The sequence below is a fragment of the Leucoraja erinacea genome, chromosome 20 (genome assembly GCF_028641065.1).
Source record: "Leucoraja erinacea ecotype New England chromosome 20, Leri_hhj_1, whole genome shotgun sequence".
NCBI classification, from domain to species: domain Eukaryota; kingdom Metazoa; phylum Chordata; class Chondrichthyes; order Rajiformes; family Rajidae; genus Leucoraja; species Leucoraja erinaceus.
Window position 1 is genome coordinate 20,423,296 of NC_073396.1, and position 16,785 is coordinate 20,440,080.

The 16,785-nt window shown below is 51.9% G+C and overlaps 1 protein-coding gene across 1 annotated transcript in view; it reads left to right on the forward strand.

Moving 5' to 3' along the window:
- The first annotated feature begins 3,476 nt into the window (after positions 1–3,476).
- The window catches only part of vwa3a (von Willebrand factor A domain containing 3A), a 33,682-nt gene continuing 20,373 nt past the window's right edge, over positions 3,477–16,785 (forward strand). Inside the window, exons 1-13 of the mRNA XM_055651908.1 lie at positions 3,477–3,808; positions 5,551–5,671; positions 7,102–7,226; positions 8,120–8,200; positions 8,776–8,830; positions 9,132–9,233; positions 11,271–11,377; positions 12,067–12,192; positions 12,823–12,931; positions 13,602–13,667; positions 15,484–15,647; positions 15,934–16,067; positions 16,682–16,785. Of these exons, the coding sequence (XP_055507883.1) occupies positions 3,753–3,808; positions 5,551–5,671; positions 7,102–7,226; positions 8,120–8,200; positions 8,776–8,830; positions 9,132–9,233; positions 11,271–11,377; positions 12,067–12,192; positions 12,823–12,931; positions 13,602–13,667; positions 15,484–15,647; positions 15,934–16,067; positions 16,682–16,785 (1,350 nt within the window). The 5' untranslated portion in view covers positions 3,477–3,752. The remainder of the gene's footprint in view (positions 3,809–5,550; positions 5,672–7,101; positions 7,227–8,119; positions 8,201–8,775; positions 8,831–9,131; positions 9,234–11,270; positions 11,378–12,066; positions 12,193–12,822; positions 12,932–13,601; positions 13,668–15,483; positions 15,648–15,933; positions 16,068–16,681) is intronic.

Sequence of the window (16,785 nt, forward strand, 5' to 3'; positions counted from 1 at the left end):
GATTGGGGGGGGGGGGGAGACATTTAATAGAAACCTGAGCTGTAACATTTTTTACACAGAGTGGTGGGTTGGTGGAACGAGCTGCCAGTTGAGGCAGGTACTATCACAATGTTTAAGAAACATTTAGACATGCACGTGGATAGGATATGGGCCAAACACGGGCCGATGGGAGTAGTGCCAATGGGGGTGTCTTGGTTGGCGTGGGCAAGTCGAGCCGAAGGGCCTGTTTCCATTCTGTAGGACCTCATGACACAAAAAACAAGTATAGCAAAACATTATCCTTATTATCCTTATTTTTCAAGATGCTTGCTGGGGTTTGAATGCATACCATACACCCCCGGCTCACCACCCCCATTTATTCACCACTTTGTTTTGCTCAAGATTCCAGCATCTACAATCTCTTATAGACACAAGGAACTGCAGGTGCTGCTTTACAAAAAAAGACACAAAGTGCAGAAGTATCTAGGGTCATAAGTTATTGGAGCAGAATAGGCTGGCCCATCAAGTCTACTCTGCCCTTCAATCATGGCTGATCCATCTTTCCCTCTCAACCGCATTCTCCTACCTTCTCCCCATAACCCATGACAGCCATTCTAATCAAGAATCTTGTCGATCTCGGTCTTAAAAGTACTCATTGACTTGGCCTCCACAGCAGCCTGTGGCAATGAATTCCACAGATTCACCACCTTTCTTGTTAAAGAAATTCCTTATTTTTTTTAAAGCTACATCCATTTATTGTGATGCTGTGCCCAGCATCTATGGAGCGAAGGAAATAGGCAACGTTGCCTATTTCCTTCGCTCCGTAGATGCTGCTGCACCCGCTGAGTTTCTCCAGCATTTTTGTGTACCTTCGATTTTCCAGCATCTGCAGTTCCTTCTTGAAAACTCCAGGGGTCAGGCAGAGAATTGCCAAAGAAGGGAACTAACCCGAAACTTCACCTGTCCATGTTCTCCAAAGATGCTGCCTGACCTGCTGACTTACTCCAGCACTATGTGTCTTTTTTTGTAGACCAACATCTGCAGTTCCATGACTTAAATCGAAGCTCGTATCACCCCAGTGTATCTAAGATGTCTGGGTGAGCTTGGAGCTCCCTCTGCTGCCGGCTCGCGGAATTGTTGTCAGTGCTGGCAGCGCAATTAATGTCACAAGTTAATGAGTGTTCTACTAATTATCGTATTACTCAAGGAATTCTCCTCGATTAGCTTTAATCAGCTTACCCTTACGGTATTTCATAATTCCTCAATTAAAACTATTTCAAATCCCACAAAGGGCCCAGAAAATTGAATTTGTAAAGCTAATTACAATTTATACAATGTTTGCATTTTTATACTGACAGATTTGCAAAATAGTCATGACACGGAAAGAGCCATTTAGGCTGTGGAGTCTGCTTGCGTTTTACCCTCCCCGAGCTGTGCTAATTCTTCCACCTCAGCTGCACGCAGTTTGCTCTTTAAAGTCCCTGGAGATCTTGCTGGCCTTTCTGTCCTGGAGGAATAGCACCTCATATTTCGTTTGGGCAACTCACAACCCAGTGGTATGAGATTGATTTCTCTAATGTCAAGTAACCCTTGCTTCCCCTTTCCCACCCCCACCCAAGTCACCCTGTTAGTTCCACTGTGTGGTATCCCTTCGTTATCACCTCTTTCATTGTTGTGGGCTCCACCTTTCCTGGGTCCTCTGTGCCGGTTGATTTGTTTTGAACTTTTTCTCATCTCTAGTTTCCCTCTCCCCTGACTCTCAGTCAGAAAAAGGGTCTCGACCCGAAACCTCACCTATTCCTTTTCTCCAGAGATGTGGCCCGACCCGCTGAGTTTCTCTGGCATCGTTTGCCTACTAGGTGTGTAAACCAGCGCTTGCAGATCATTCATACACATTAAATTTGACCCGGTTCCATTCCAGCCCGTTTCTCGGCGGGCCCGCGAGCATGGTACATCTAGTCTTGCAACAGACACCGTGGGCCGAAGGGCCTGTTCCTGTGCTGCACCGTTCTTCGCTCTATGTTCCAATAACGGAGCGGGGTGCTCCCCCTCGGACACTGTGTGTGCAGCCCCTCCATATTAACTTCCAGCATTTGCTACTTTAGTTTCGGATGTCCAGCGCCTGCACTTTACAGGGAACCGGTCGCTGATTTGCAACGTTTTATGAAGTTCTGTAGGAATTGCAGCCGCCGATCCGCAATTGGCTGAGTGCAATCCGCTGTTGTCCGCAGCCTGGAGTTGCCAAGTTACAGAAAGTTCAGGCAGAGTTTGGACTCGACCATGCAATCCAATTTAATAAATTGCACGTTTTGGATTGCTTGCATTTTTTTTTTGCAACAGCTAAAATGCAACGTATACGGCTTCTTCGTGTTAATGTTTTTATTTTCCTTCAAGTTTGCAAAGATAATGTGTTTAAAAAAAGGTTGAGAATGAACCCTTCCGTCTCCAGTGGCAACGGAGCAACAGTGGAGCAGGAGGGCAGCGAGCTTCCGTAACCTGCTCATCAGCGCTCGATGCAGAAGGGCCCCGGCCAGAAACGTCGCCTCTTCATTCCCCTCTGCAGACGCTGCCCAACGCGCGGAGTTCCTGCAGCACTTTCGCTCAAGATTCCGACAACTGCGGCTCTAGCCGTCGATCACCGCGAATCTGGGACCAGATACGTGTAAATCATTCACCGTCCCGGGACAGAGGCACAGAGAAGATTTAGGATGTTGCCAGGATTGGCGGGTCTGGACTATAGGGAGACATTGAGTAGGCTGGGACCCTATTCCATGGAGCACGGGAGGGTGAGGGTTGATCTTTATAGAGGTGTATAAGATCATGAGAGGAATAGATCGAGTAGATGCACCGAGTCTCTTGCCCAGAGTAGGTGAATCAAGGACCAGTGGACAGAGGTTCAAGGTGAAGGGGAAAAGATTTAATAGGAATCTGAGGGGTAACTTTTTCACATAAAGGCTGGTGGGTGTATGGAACAAGCTGCCAGATGGGGTGGTTGAGGGAGGGACTGTCCCATCGGTTAAGAAACAATTAGACAGGTACATGGATAGGATAGGTTTGGTATAGGGTGATTTCACGAAAGGTCACTGGAGCGTAGATGAATTTCATCAAAAGTAAGGCATTATTAACTTATTTTTGATGAAATTCAGCGAGCAAACGCGATAATTCTCGATGTTTTGGATCTTTAAATCTCCACGGCAAATGTCTGCTAAGCACTTCCGCTGTTTTTCCACCTTCAGTTCCCTCTTGTAATTACCTTACTTTCTATCTTTTTTTTTGCCTGAAAATTTAGGTCGCTGTGCTTCACGGTCACCCCGACTAGCACAGAAAATTTCAGCTCAAATGTCGGCCGTTTTCCATGTTTTTAACGGGTGGGAAAGTGCGTGTTTTCCCATTCATTAACATGTACCGATGTATAACATGTACTCCAGTTGAGATTTTCGGTCACGTGGGTGCGGATCTACGCTCCAGTGACCTTTCGTGAAATCACCCTATAGCTGGGACATGTTGGCCGGTGTGGGCAAGTTGGGCTGAAGGGCCTGTTTCCACACTCTGACTATGATCTGTCAATCGCCATGTATCTGGGAGCAGACTTGTCAACCACTCAATGAAGGGCAGGGGTCATTGGTGATGGTATTGGGATGATAAGAGGTGGAGAATAATCTGTTTATGTTGTAAATTGTTTAATTTTGTGGAGCAGGAGTTGTCCAGTTTGCTGCAGATAACTTGTTTCTCTGCAGTCAGCGGCGGTGGCTGGCTGCCTGCACGGTGCCAGCATGAACCAGACCATGGCCGACATCCTGGCAAACCAGCAGTTCCTCCGAAGCGCATTGTAAGTCCCTTCAACACAATCAGCGGAAGGTGGGGAATATGTCTGGCCAACCCGACTCACCTCAGAGTCAGGGTTAAAGTTTCGAGTTCACTGCCGCTGAGTTTCCCCGGCACTCTGAGTAAAACACAGAGCAGGAGGAGGCGCAGGGAACTGCAGATGCTTGAACCTCGAGCAAAACACAAAGTGCAGGAGGAACCAGCAGGTCTGGCAGCATCAGCGGAGCGTATAAACAAGGATCTGCAGATGCCAGTTTACGCAAAGGGACACAAAGTTCTGGAGTAACTCAGCGGGTCAGGCAGCATCTATGAAGAACACGGAAAGTTTATGTTTCGGGTCGGAACCTTTCTTCAGATTGATTCTCCATTCCCTCCACAGAAGCTGCCTGACTCGCTGAGTTCCTCCAGCACTTTGTGTTTTGCTCAGTATTCCAGTATCTGCAGTTCCCTGTGTCTCTGAGCCATCTGGCATGTGGATTGGCAACTTTACAGTGAATGCACTCCATTGGAGAAGTGCTTGATAAATTCTGAGGGTAGAAACATTGCTTGGGAATCCCAGTCTTTTAATTCACGTTAAAGATTTTGGACATCTTTTAAAAGTGACCATTGTGCCAGGTTTGTCGAGGTTGTTCTGTTAGAACACGAGAGTGGCGTTACACAGAAACCTCACATCAGAGACAATCACCTGATGAAAACAGTTGTGTCGGTGGGGGGGGGGGGGGGGGGGGGGGGGGGGGGGGGGGGGGGGGGGGGGGGGGGGGGGGGGGGGGGGGGGGGGGGGGGGGGGGGGGGGGGGGGGGGGGGGGGGGGGGGGGGGGGGGGGGGGGGGGGGGGGGGGGGGGGGGGGGGGAGGGGGGGGGGGGGGAGGGGGGAGGGGAGGGAGTTTTTCAGACTCGCAATAACTCAGTTATTTCTTTTATAGGATAATCCAAAAAAAAAAGTGTTTTTATTAACTGCAAGTTATTTTTGTTGCTGCTAAAAAAATACTAAAGGCTGTACGTTACTGAATTTGTCGATTGAAAGATACAGCATGGAAACAGACCTTCGGCCCACCAAGTCTACACCGACCATCAATCACCCCTTCACATTAGTTCTGTTATCCCACTTTCTCATCCACTCCCTACACATAGAAACAGGAAATAGATGCAGGACTAGGCCATTTGGCCCTTCGAGCCAACACCACCATTCAATATGATCATGGCTGATCATCCAAAATCAGTACCCCGTTCCAGCTTTCTCCCCATATCCATTGATTCCATTAGCCCTAAGAGCTAAATCTAACTCTCTCTTCAAAACACCCAGTGAATTGGCCTCCAGCCTTCTGTGGCGGAGAATTCCACAGATTCACAACTCAGATACACATTAGGGACAATTTACAGAGGACCAATAAACCTGCAAACCCACATGTCTTTGGAGTGTGGGAGGAAACCGGAGACGTTGCAGAGATGGATTATCAACGGAAACCGTTGGTTCTGCAGGTTTTGTTCTGTCCCAGCCCAGAGATACGTTGCATAGAAACAGCTGGAGGCCATTCTGCCCTTCCACAGGGAACAGCAGGAGGCCATTCTGCCCTTCCACAGGGAACAGCAGGAGGCCATTCCTCCTTGGATCAGCTAAGGCCTTTCTGCCCCTCGATTAGGAACAACAGGAGGTTTATGACGGTGCACAGGGATTCCTAATTATTGGACCGAATTATGCCAGTTGGGAGTTGTTGATTTTTGACCAACATTTCTGCTTTATTTTGAGGCCAAAGTTTAGGAAAAGCCCCCTGCTACAGAGGGCAGCGTGGCAGGCACTGGACACGGCCGACCCTGAACCAGAGGATGGGTTACTGGTGACGCACGTCAATCAAACCCGCCAGCTGCTGGTACGTAAGGCCAGGAACTACCCACACTGCGATCTCACGCAGTAACAGTGGGGCAGTGACAGTGGAGCAGTGACTGTGACCAGTGGGGCAATGACGGTGACCAGTGGGGCAGTGACGGTGACCAGTGGGGCAGTGACCAGTGGGGCAGTGACAATGGGGCAGTGACAGTGACCAGTGGGGCAGTGACCAGTGGGGCAGTGACCAGTGGGACAATGACCAGTGGGGCAGTGACCAGTGGGGCAGTGACAATGGGGCAGTGACCAATGGGGCAGTGACAATGGGGCAGTGACAATGGGGCAGTGACAATGGGGCAGTGACCAGTGGGGCAGTGACCAGTGGGGCAGTGACGGTGACCAGTGGGGCAGTGACCAGTGGGACAATGACCAGTGTGGCAGTGACCAGTGGGGCAGTGACAATGGGGCAGTGACCAGTGGGGCAGTGACCAGTGGGGCAGTGACCAATGGGGCAGTGACAATGGGGCAGTGACAATGGGGCAGTGACAATGGGGCAGTGACCAGTGGGGCAGTGACTGACCAGTGGGCCAGTGACGGTGACAGTGGGCCAGTGACCAGTGGGGCAGTGACAGTGACCAGTGGGGCAGTGGGGCAGTGACCAGTGGGGCAGTGACCAGTGGGGCAGTGACGGCAAGCAACTGCAGCTTCTGCTTTACCAAAGAAACAAACCAAGTGCTGGAGTATCTCGTCGGGTCAGGCAGCACGATAGGACTTTGGTCAGGTCACACTTGGAATATTATGTTCAGTTCAGGTCGCCCCCATTACAGGAAGGATGGGGATGCTTTGGAGAGGGTTTACCAGAATGATGCTCCCATTTCCCCCATTAGGCCCAGGCCCCTCTGAACTTTTCCTACTCAATTACCTGTCCATTTGCCTCCATGGATGCTGCCTGACCAGCTGAGTAACAACATAGAACAGTTCAGCACAGGAACAACACAATGTCCATGCTGAACATGATGCCAAGTCAAACTAATCTCTGCCTGCATGTGATCCATATCCCTCCATTCCCTGCATGTGATCCATGTGCCTATCTAAAAGCCTCTTACACACCACTGTCATATCTATCTGCACCACCACCCCTGGCAGCGTGTCCCAGGCACCCACCACCTTCGGAGTTCCTCCAGCAGTTTGCTTTTGGATCAAGATTCCAAGCTCCTCAGTCCCTCTCCGTCTCGACTTTTGCTTCCCGTTCATTCCACAGCATCTTGCGGCTCTGAAGGGGAGGCCATTTGGCCCGCTGTGGCTGTACCAGCTCACAGGGAGCTCTCCCTCTGATCCCACTCTCCCCCCTCCACCCGTACGTGTGTGCTGTGGCTCAGCTCCTCCCCCTGCTGTGCAACGCCGGTGTTGCAGCCAACCCATGACTCTCCTCACTTACCCCCCTGATCTCTCCAGCGAGTTTCCTCTCTCCCACAGGGAACCCCTGCTTCCCCAGCCGTGCCTGCGGCCACCCAAACCTCCGAGGAATGGCTGGCCACTCACGGCCTGGAGCCCCAGCAACTGACCCTTCACCATCTTCTAACTGAAGGCTGTGTCATCAGGTGAGTCCAGCAGAGAGCTACACTATTGGCTTATTTATTGTTCAGAGATACAGCACGGAAACAGGCCCTTTAGCCCATCGATTCCATGCTGACCATTGTACAGAAGGCATTTCACCTACAAACCCGCACGCCCTTGGAGGAAACCAACACGGTTACAGGGAGAACATGCAAACTCCACACTGACAGCACCCGAGGTCAGGATCGAACCTGGGTCAGTGTCACTGTGAGGCAGCGGATCTACCCGCGGCACCACTGCATTGCTCATGTGTACTGAGGCTAGTGAGAGTTTTTGTTTGAATGCTGATAAATCAGATCATGTTTTGTATGAGTGCAATCAGGCCATACACAAAATCCATCAAGTACTACACTTCACCCATCCTCGGCAAGGCCAGCAACATAAGCAAGGACGAGTCTCATCCCGGTTACTCCCTCTTCTCCCCTCTCCCATCAGGCAAGAGGTACAGAAGTGTGAAAACGCACAGCTCCAAATTCAGGGATAGTTTCTTCCGAGCTGTTATCAGGCAACTGAAACATCCTCTCACCAACTAGAGCGCGGCCCTGACCTCCCATCTCCCTCACGGGAGACCTTTGAACTTTCTTTAATCAGACTTGATTGTTACACTTTTGCACTAAATGTTGTAATTATAATCATATAATCATGATTATGGTCTTCTTTGACTGGTTAGTACGCAACAAAAGCTTTTCACTGTACCTCGGTACATGTGGCCATAATAAACTAAACTAAACCAGTGCAAAGAGAAAACAAGCAAAGTACAGAATGTGAGGAGTTGGAATATGTGTAGTTTATTAGGAGTTTGCTGGGGGTTTACCAGGAGTTTACCAGGGGCTGCACTGGCCTCCCCTCTCACCCCTGCTCTTCCCATTCTCCTCAGCAACAAGGACGAGGAGAAGGAGGTGAAGCATTTACAAGTCCGGTTGGACATCATCGAGAGCTTTGAATCCAGGGTCCGAGAGTAAGTCACTCCCTCTGCTTATTCTCTCAGATGGAGGACATTCAGTCCGTCGAATCCTCGCCTTTACAGATGTTTGTATATCTCCCCCACCATCCAACCTCCAGCCGCTCGCTGCGCAAGTACCGCCCGCCCACATTGTACCGGCCACACCAACCTGTCCAACACTTGTCTCATCACGATTCACACATTTGTTTATGACCTGTCCATGTTCTCCACAGATGCTGTCTGATCTGCTGAGTTACTCCAGCACTCTGTCGTTTTGTGTAAACTAGCATCTTGTGTTCCTTGATTCTATCACTTGCCAGGCTTTGTCCCTCCCCTCACCACCTTACTCCCTCCCCACTACAATCAATCTGAAGAATGGTCCCGAGCAGAAACATCACCTGTCCATGTTCTCCACAGATGCTGCCTGACTCGCTGAGTTACTCCAGCACTCTCTTTTTTTGTAAACCAGCATGTACAGTTCCTTCTTTCTTCATTTATTTGAGGACATTTATCTCAGTAACATTTATTTCATGAACATTTATTTGAAGACGTCTATTTCTGAACACTTATAACACGAACATTTCTTTCAGAATGATTGACGTCTACCAGAAGCGGATCAGTTGGCTGAAGGAAGGGAGCAGAAAGGTTTGGTGTTTTCTGTCCGTGGATTGGGGTAACTGACCACAGAAGAGGCCCTTTAGCCCTCTTGCTTGTGCTATCCCCTGTGAGCCTGGTTCCTTTACCCCATGGCTTTATTGAGAGGGCAGAGCATTAGTGAGAGGAGCAAAGTGTAAAGGAGATGTGAGGGGTGGGTTTGGTGCCTGGTTTAACATATCGAAGAGCCCATCGAGTCTCCTGTTCGTGTTCCGGGAGTCACGCAGGGATTGTCTCCCTCTCGGAGGGAGTTGGTGTTTCCGGCTCTGACCAGTTGTTTCTGCCCCTCTAGATGTTTGGGTTGGTGAAGGGGGCTCGGCTGGGAGTGCTGGTCGACTGTTCCGACGCCAACTGCGGACTTGGCCGGCAGCGAGAGTTGCAGCGAGATCTGCTGGTCAGTGTCTGTCCTCCACTGGGACCACGCGTGTGGCTGGCATGTCTGGTTTAGCGTTGTATGTGAAGCGTGTAGTGGTCTTGGAAGCTCTCAACATTGACTCCACACACCATGATGTTTAGTTTAGAGATACAGCGTGGAAACAGACCCTTCGACCAACCGAGTCCGCGCCGACCACCGATCACCCCCGTACACTTGCACTATCCTACACACTAAGGACAATTTACAATTTTATTGAAACCAATTAACCTACAAACCTGTACGTCTTTGGCATGTGGGAGGAAACCGGAGAAAACATATGCGTTCACAGGGAGAGCGTACAAACTCTGTACAGACAGCACCTGAGGTCAGGAATAAACCCAGGTCTCTGGCGCTGTAAGGCAGCAACTCTACTGCTGCGCCACTGTGCCAACTGTCTGATAGCTTCAGGCCGTACATGGAGAAGGAAAGCTTCTTCTGTTCACCACCTACCATCCTCCCTCAGCTGATGAACCAGGGGATGGAAGGCCACAGGCTATGGCCTGAGTGGACGACCTCAGTGACCTCCAACAGTAGCATCACACAGCAGCAGCACGAAGCTGGCTGATTCTCAAAGGACATTTCTTCCAGATTGAATTTTCAGCATCTAGTGAATGAACCAACACAAGGGATAAACCTGCTGCTGTTGGTGTGTTATTGTCACGTGTGCCGAGGTACAGTGAAACGGAGATAGATAGATTCTTGATCAGTACGGGTGTCAGAGGTTATGGGGAGAAGGCAGGAGAATGGGGTTAGGAGGGAGAGATAGATCAGCCATGATTGAATGGCGGAGTAAACTTGATGGGCCAAATGGCCTAATTCCACTCCTATCCCTTATGACCTATGACCTTATGACTCCGCTCTGCCAACCTGTCTGTCAATTTCCGCTTAAAATATACCCAATAACTTGGCCTCAAACCTGGATGGACTCAGTGGGTCAGGCAGCATCTGTGGAGGGAATTAGAGTTAGAAACATAGAAATTAGGTGCAGGAGTAGGCCATTCGGCCCTTCGAGCCTGCACCGCCATTCAATATGATCATGGCTGATCAAAGCTTCAGTATCCCGTACCTGCCTTCTCTCCATACAGGGGATCCTCTTAGCCACAAGGGCAACATCTAACTCCCTCTTAAATATAGCCAATGAACTGGCCTCAACTACCCTCTGTCGCAGAGAGTTCCAGAGATTCACCACTCTCTGCGTGAAAAAAGTTCTTCTCATCTCGGTTTTAAAGGATTTCCCCTTTATCCTTAAGCTGTGACCCCTTGTCCTGGACTTCCCTAACATCGGGAAAATCTTCCTGCATCTAGCCTGTCCAACCCCTTAAGAATTTTTGTAAGTTTCTATAAGATCCCCTCTCAATCTTCTAAATTCTAGAGCCCTATAAACCAAGTCTATCCAGTCTGAGTTCAGTTTCACAGCAGCTCTGACCTCCCAGGAATCAGTCTGGTGATTCTATGGCAATAATGCCTTCCTCAGATTTGGAGACCAAAACTGTACGCAATACTCCAGGTGTGGGTCTCACCAAGACCCTGTACAACTGCAGTAGAACCTCTCTGCTCCTATACTCAAATCCTTTTGCAACGAAAGCTAACATACCATTCGCTTTCTTTACCGCCTGCTGCACCTGCATGCCTACCTTCAATGACTGGTGTACCATGACACCCAGGTCTCGCGGCATCTCCCCCTTTCCCAATCGCCCACCATTTAGATAATAGGCCGTTGTGGCCCTTGTTCAGATTGTTGAGAGAAAGCTGGAAAATAGAGCGAAGCTTGGCAAGTGATAGGTGGATACAGGGGAGGGGAGGGTTTGATTGGCATATGTCACTTCTTTCACCCATCTGTAGTCTGCCTACTTCCTTCCTCGGATGCTGCCTGACCCGCTGAGTTTCTCCAGCACTTTGTGTTTTACCTATACCATACATGAGTGCATGAGGTGGTGCAAAAGAGAAAATGTGCGTGCATGTGCGTGTCTCTCCCCCCCCCTCTGCTCTCCCCTAACACTATGCTCCCCCCCGCAGGCCCTTATGGATGAGCAGCTGAGTGGAGTTTCACAGCTCTACCTCCTCTCCTTCGGATCCGAGCTGCACCCGCTGTGGGACACTGCACGGGATCTCAACCTCCACACGTGAGCCCTGTTTGTCCGTGACACTTATTCACGCCTTGCTCGCAGCACGGGTGATGCTTGAGACCCTCGAGGCTGGACCCCCAGCTCCTGGCCCCTCTCTCTCGCCTCCTGAAACACTCCATCCTCGCCCCTCCCCAGCTGCGAGGCTTCAGACTTCACATGGGACGTAGAACAGTCCAGCACGGGAACAAGCCCTTCGGCCCACTGTGTCCATGCCGACCAAGTCCCGGCCAATACATTACAGTTGATACTTTAGAGATACAGCACGAAAATAGGTTCTTCAGCCCACCGGGTCTGCACTGACCAGCGATCACCCCATACACTAGCACTAACCAACACTAGGGATAGTTTACACTTTACAGAAGCCAATTAACCTGAAAACCTGTACATCTTTGGAGTGTGGGAGGAAACCAGAGCACCCGGAGAAAACCTACACGGTCACAGGGAGAACGTACAAACTCCATACAGATAGCACCCGTAGTCATGATCGAAACTGGGTTTCTGGCGCTGTAAGGCAGCAGCTCTACCACTGCACCACCATGCTGACTGTGATACATTATAGGAGATAAATTCCCCCGTACATTACCAGCCACACTCCCCCCTCACGAAAAGACATAGGAGCAGAATCAGGCCATTCAGCCCATCGAGTCTGTGCTGCCATCCGACACTTAATGCATGTCCCCCTGCAGGTTGCATGAGGCTCGGCAGTGGGTGCAGGCCCTGCAGCCCGGCGGGAGCTGCAACCTGTTGCAGGCCCTGAAGCGGGCGGTGAGGGTGCGGCGGCTCGACTCTCTGCTGCTGGTCCTGGGAACGAGGTAAGGGCATCGCGGGAGAGACCCGACCCCTGTACCGATCCACGACGCTGGGGGGTGGGAACAGGACAGGGAACGCCACAGGACACGGGTCATCATGCAGTTTTGTTTAATTCAGAGGTACAACATGGAAACAGGCCCTTCAGCCCACCATGTCCACACCGACCAGCATTAGATCTATCCTACACACTCGGGATAATAATATTTTATCCTTGTAATATTATTGCTGAGGTGACCCGTTGTCTTGTCAAACACATTTCATTGTACCGTTGACCCAGTGTTAACCTACATATGACAAATAAAACTGAATTGAATTGACAACTTACAATTTTACCGAAGTCAATTAACCTACAAACTCACACGTCTTTGGGATGTGGGAGGAAACCTGAGCAGCTGGAGAAAACTCATGGTCACAGGGAGAAAGTACAAACTCTGTACAGACAGCGACCATAGTCAGGATCGAACCCGGGTCTCTGGCGTTGTATGGCAGCAACTCTACTGCTGCGCCACCGTGCCGCCATCTTATCCTCCGTTCAGTCGGCTGATTGACAGTAAACTATGCCAGGGTGGGTGGGGGGGGGTGACATTGGGATGTGGACGGCGCTGTACAAATGCAGGTTCTCTCTCTCCCAGCCCTGACCAGCCCCCTGGGATTCTGGTCGACCATCTGCAGCAGTGCATGTTGGGAAGGTCCCTGCCTGTACAAACCGTGGCGTATGACTGCAACCACCACACTGCCCAGGTAAGACTAGCTCAGGTTTACACACCGCCCAGGTAAGGCTAGGCCAAGCTCCACACAACCAGGTAAAGCTAGACCAGGCTCCACACAACCAGGTAAGGCTAGGCCAGGCTCCACACAACCAGGTAAGGCTAGGCCACACAACCAGGTAAGGCTAGGCCACACCGCCCAGCTAGGCCACACACAACCAGGTAAGGCTAGGCCAGGCCAGGCTCCACACAACCAGGTAAGGCTGGGCCTGGGAGCCACAGATATAGATACAGATGCTGGTATCTTGAATGAAACTTGAGTGCAAGGAGAAACTCAGCGGGTCAAGGAGCATCTGTGGAGGGAAATGGAGAGTTTGAAGGGTCCCGACCCAAGACGTCACCTGTCCATACCACTCCCTCCACAGATACTGCCTGACCTGCGGCGTGTCTCCTGCGGTCTGTGTTCAGCTACAAACTGGCACTACTGCGCACCAGAGGGGGGGGGGGTTTGTCAATCTGCATCGTCCCGGCTGTTGTCAAACTTCCCCAGGGTCGTGGAGACTGGTGATGGGTGTAGAGTAGAGGTGAATGTGTGGTTGTTGGTCAGCAGCGTGTAGGCCGGGTGGGCCGGCGTTCCTGTTTCTCTGCTCTATCTCTCTCTCGGTACGTTCTGTTTATCGCTGCCTCTCCCTCCCCGTATGCAGGAGATGCTGAGATCTCTAGCTGAGCTGACCGGTGGTCGACATCACTCCTACTCAATGGGAACACAGGTAAATACTCCCCAGGCCCTTCCTCCCGGCCTGCTGGTATTTTACCCCCTCCCCACCCCACTATCCTGCAATCGCCGAATGTGGCCCGGGGGGGGGGGGGGGGGGGGGGGGGGGGGGGGGGTGAGGGATAGGATCACATGTACTGGGGATTTATTTAGGGTCACGTACTGGGGATCAGTGGAAAAACCTGTTATGGATGCTCTCCAAACAGATCAGATACAGAGACAGATAATGATATAATTATTAATAATTTAATATAATAATATAACATAATAGATTATAATATAATAGATAGTAGATAGACACAAAAAGCTGGAGTAACTCAGTGAGACAGGCAACATCTCTGGAGAGAACGAGTGGGTGACGTTCTGGGTCGAGACCCTTCTTCAGACTGGTTAGGGACTGGGAAACATGAGAGATATAGAAAATGATGCAAAAAAGTAACAATGATAGAGGAAACAGGCTATTAATGGTTAGCTGAAGATGCATCCCGGGGGCATGAACATCGAATTCTCCCAATTTTGTTAGTCCTTGCTGTCTCCTCCCCTTCCTCAGCCCCCCTGCTGTCTCCTCCCCATCCCCCAGCCTTCGGGCTCCTCCTCCTTTTCCCTTTCTTGTCCCCGCCCACCCCCGCCCCCGATCAGTCTGAAGAAGGGTTTCGGCCCGAAACGTTGCCTATTTCCTTCGCTCCATAGATGCTGCTGCACCCGCTGAGTTTCTCCAGCTTTTTTGTGTAACCTTCGATTCTCCAGCATCTGCAGTTCCCTCTTAAACATTAATGGTTAGCTGTTGGTTTGGTAAAAACGAGAAGCTAGTGTGATTTGGGTGGGGGAGGGATAGAGAGAGAGAGAGAGAGAGATGCAATGTCGGGGCTACCTGAAGTTAGAGAAATCAAATTCATACCACTGGGCTGGAAGCTGCCCGTGCAAAATATGAGATGCTGTTCCTCCAATTTGCTTTTAGCCTCACTGACAATGGAGGAGACCTAGGACAGAAAGGTCTGTGGGAATGGGAAGGAGAACTAAGGTGCACTCAACCAACAGCTGACAATGGCCTGTTTCCTCTATCATCGTTACATTTTTGCATATCTTTCATTAATTGTTCTTTATTTTACTACGTCATCGTTTCTATATCTCTCGTTTCCCTTATCCCTAACCAGTCTGAAGAAGGGTCTCCACCCAAAACGTCACCCATTCCTTCTCTCCAGAGATGCTGCCTGTCCCGCTGAGTTACTCCAGCTTTTTGTGTCTATCTTCGGTTTAAACCAGCATCTGCAGTTCCTTCCTACACAGAATAGATAGTAGAGTCAAACAGCACGGAAACAACGGAAACAGGCCCTTCTACCCAAGCGACCAAGATGCCCGTCTATAGTCCCACCTGCCCACGTTTGGCCCGTATCCCTCTAAACCTTGTGTCCGATGGAACTGCAGATGCTGGTTTACATCCAAGGTAGACAAAGTGCTGGAAGTCTGAAGAAGGGTCCCGACCCAAAATGTTACCCATCCTTTTTCTCTAGAGATGCTGCCCTACCTGCTGAGTTACTCCAGCACTTTGTGTCTATCTTCCTTCTAAACTTATCCTGCCCATCTACATGGCCAAGTCTCTTCTAAATGCTTTTATATAGTACCTGCCTCAACTACCTTCCCCGGCAGCTCGTTCCAAATATATACCCACCACTCTCTGTGTGAAAAAGCTGCCCCTCAGGTTCCTATTAAAACTTTCCCCTCCCCTCACCTTAAACCGATGCCCTCTGGTTCTTGATTCCCCTACTCTGGGTAAAAGACTCTGTGCATTCACCCTATTCATTCTGTGGTAGGTGGAATTCCCGGAGAGCGACAAGGAGTGGGGAGGGGAGTGGGAGTGGGATAGTTACAGGGAGGCAGCAGTTGTGGGGGGCAGGGGCGCTGGGCAGGTCAAGGGAGGGCACGGAGTGAGGGGCAAAGGGGTGGTGGGGTGTGAGGGGCATGGGCAGGTGAGATGGTAGGGGTTTAGGGGGAGGGCAGATCTCTGGAGAGACGGGGCACGGGTGGACGGGGGCACGGGGGGCAGGGGCTGGGATGGGGGGGGCAGGGGCGAGGGATGGGGGGGACGGGGCTGTCATGGGGGGGGGTAGGAGGGATGGGGGGGGGGTCAGGGGCAGGGAGGGGGGGGGTCACAGGTAGGGGGAGATGATGGGGGTGGCAGGGGCAGGGGCAGGGATGGGGGTGCAGGAGGTGAGGGGGAAGGGGCCGGTCAATGATGTTTTGGGCGAGGTCCCAACCGACAGGGCTGGGGCAGTGAACCTCTCTCGCGGCGCGCTGATCCGCGGCAGGAGCTGTGGACAGACAGCTGCTGCAGTCGGCAGCGGAGATGCGGCGAGGGCTGGAGGGGCTGCTGACAGCATCGAGGCCCCCGAGAGAGGTGAGGGGGTCGCGGGGGGGGTCATGGGGAGGAGGGGCCACAGAGGAGGAGATGTGGGGGGGTGACATTGGGGTACATGCAGGGGGGGCTGTGGGGCCCGCCCCACCAGGGAGGGGGCCGGGGGATTGGGGCGAGGACGCAACCTCCCAGGGCTGTGTGAACCTCTCCCTCTCTCGCTGATCCGCGGCCACAGGTGTGGACGGAAGTCTCGCCCCCCCCGCACCCCGGAGGTCAGAGCTGGAGGCACCTCGCCCCCCCACAAGACCTCGCCCCCCCCGTCCGGCCCCGACCCCCCGCAACACCTCGGCCCCCCCACAAACCCCTCCTGAGAGGTGCCCCCACAAGACCTCACCCCCCCCTCCCCCCCCCCCCCCCCCGACCCCTCACAGCCCTCCCCCCACAAGACCTCGCCCCCCCCCCCAACACCTCGCCCCCCCCACACCCCCAACCAACCACTGTGATCCCACACCTCTCCCTTTCCCCACCCACTGCCACGTAACTCTTCACCCCCCCGTGACCCTTTCACCCCATGTGATATCCCCTTGTGACCTTTCCCCACACCCCATCACCCTTTCCCTCTGGTGCTGTGCTCTCTGACCCCTCCTCTCCTCCAGCCCGTGGGCTGGGTCTGTACCAGGTTCTGGCCCCCAACGCCTTCCCCCGGTGTGAGCAGTTCGTGCCCATCCTGCGCAAGACCGTCCGATCCACCTTGCACCAG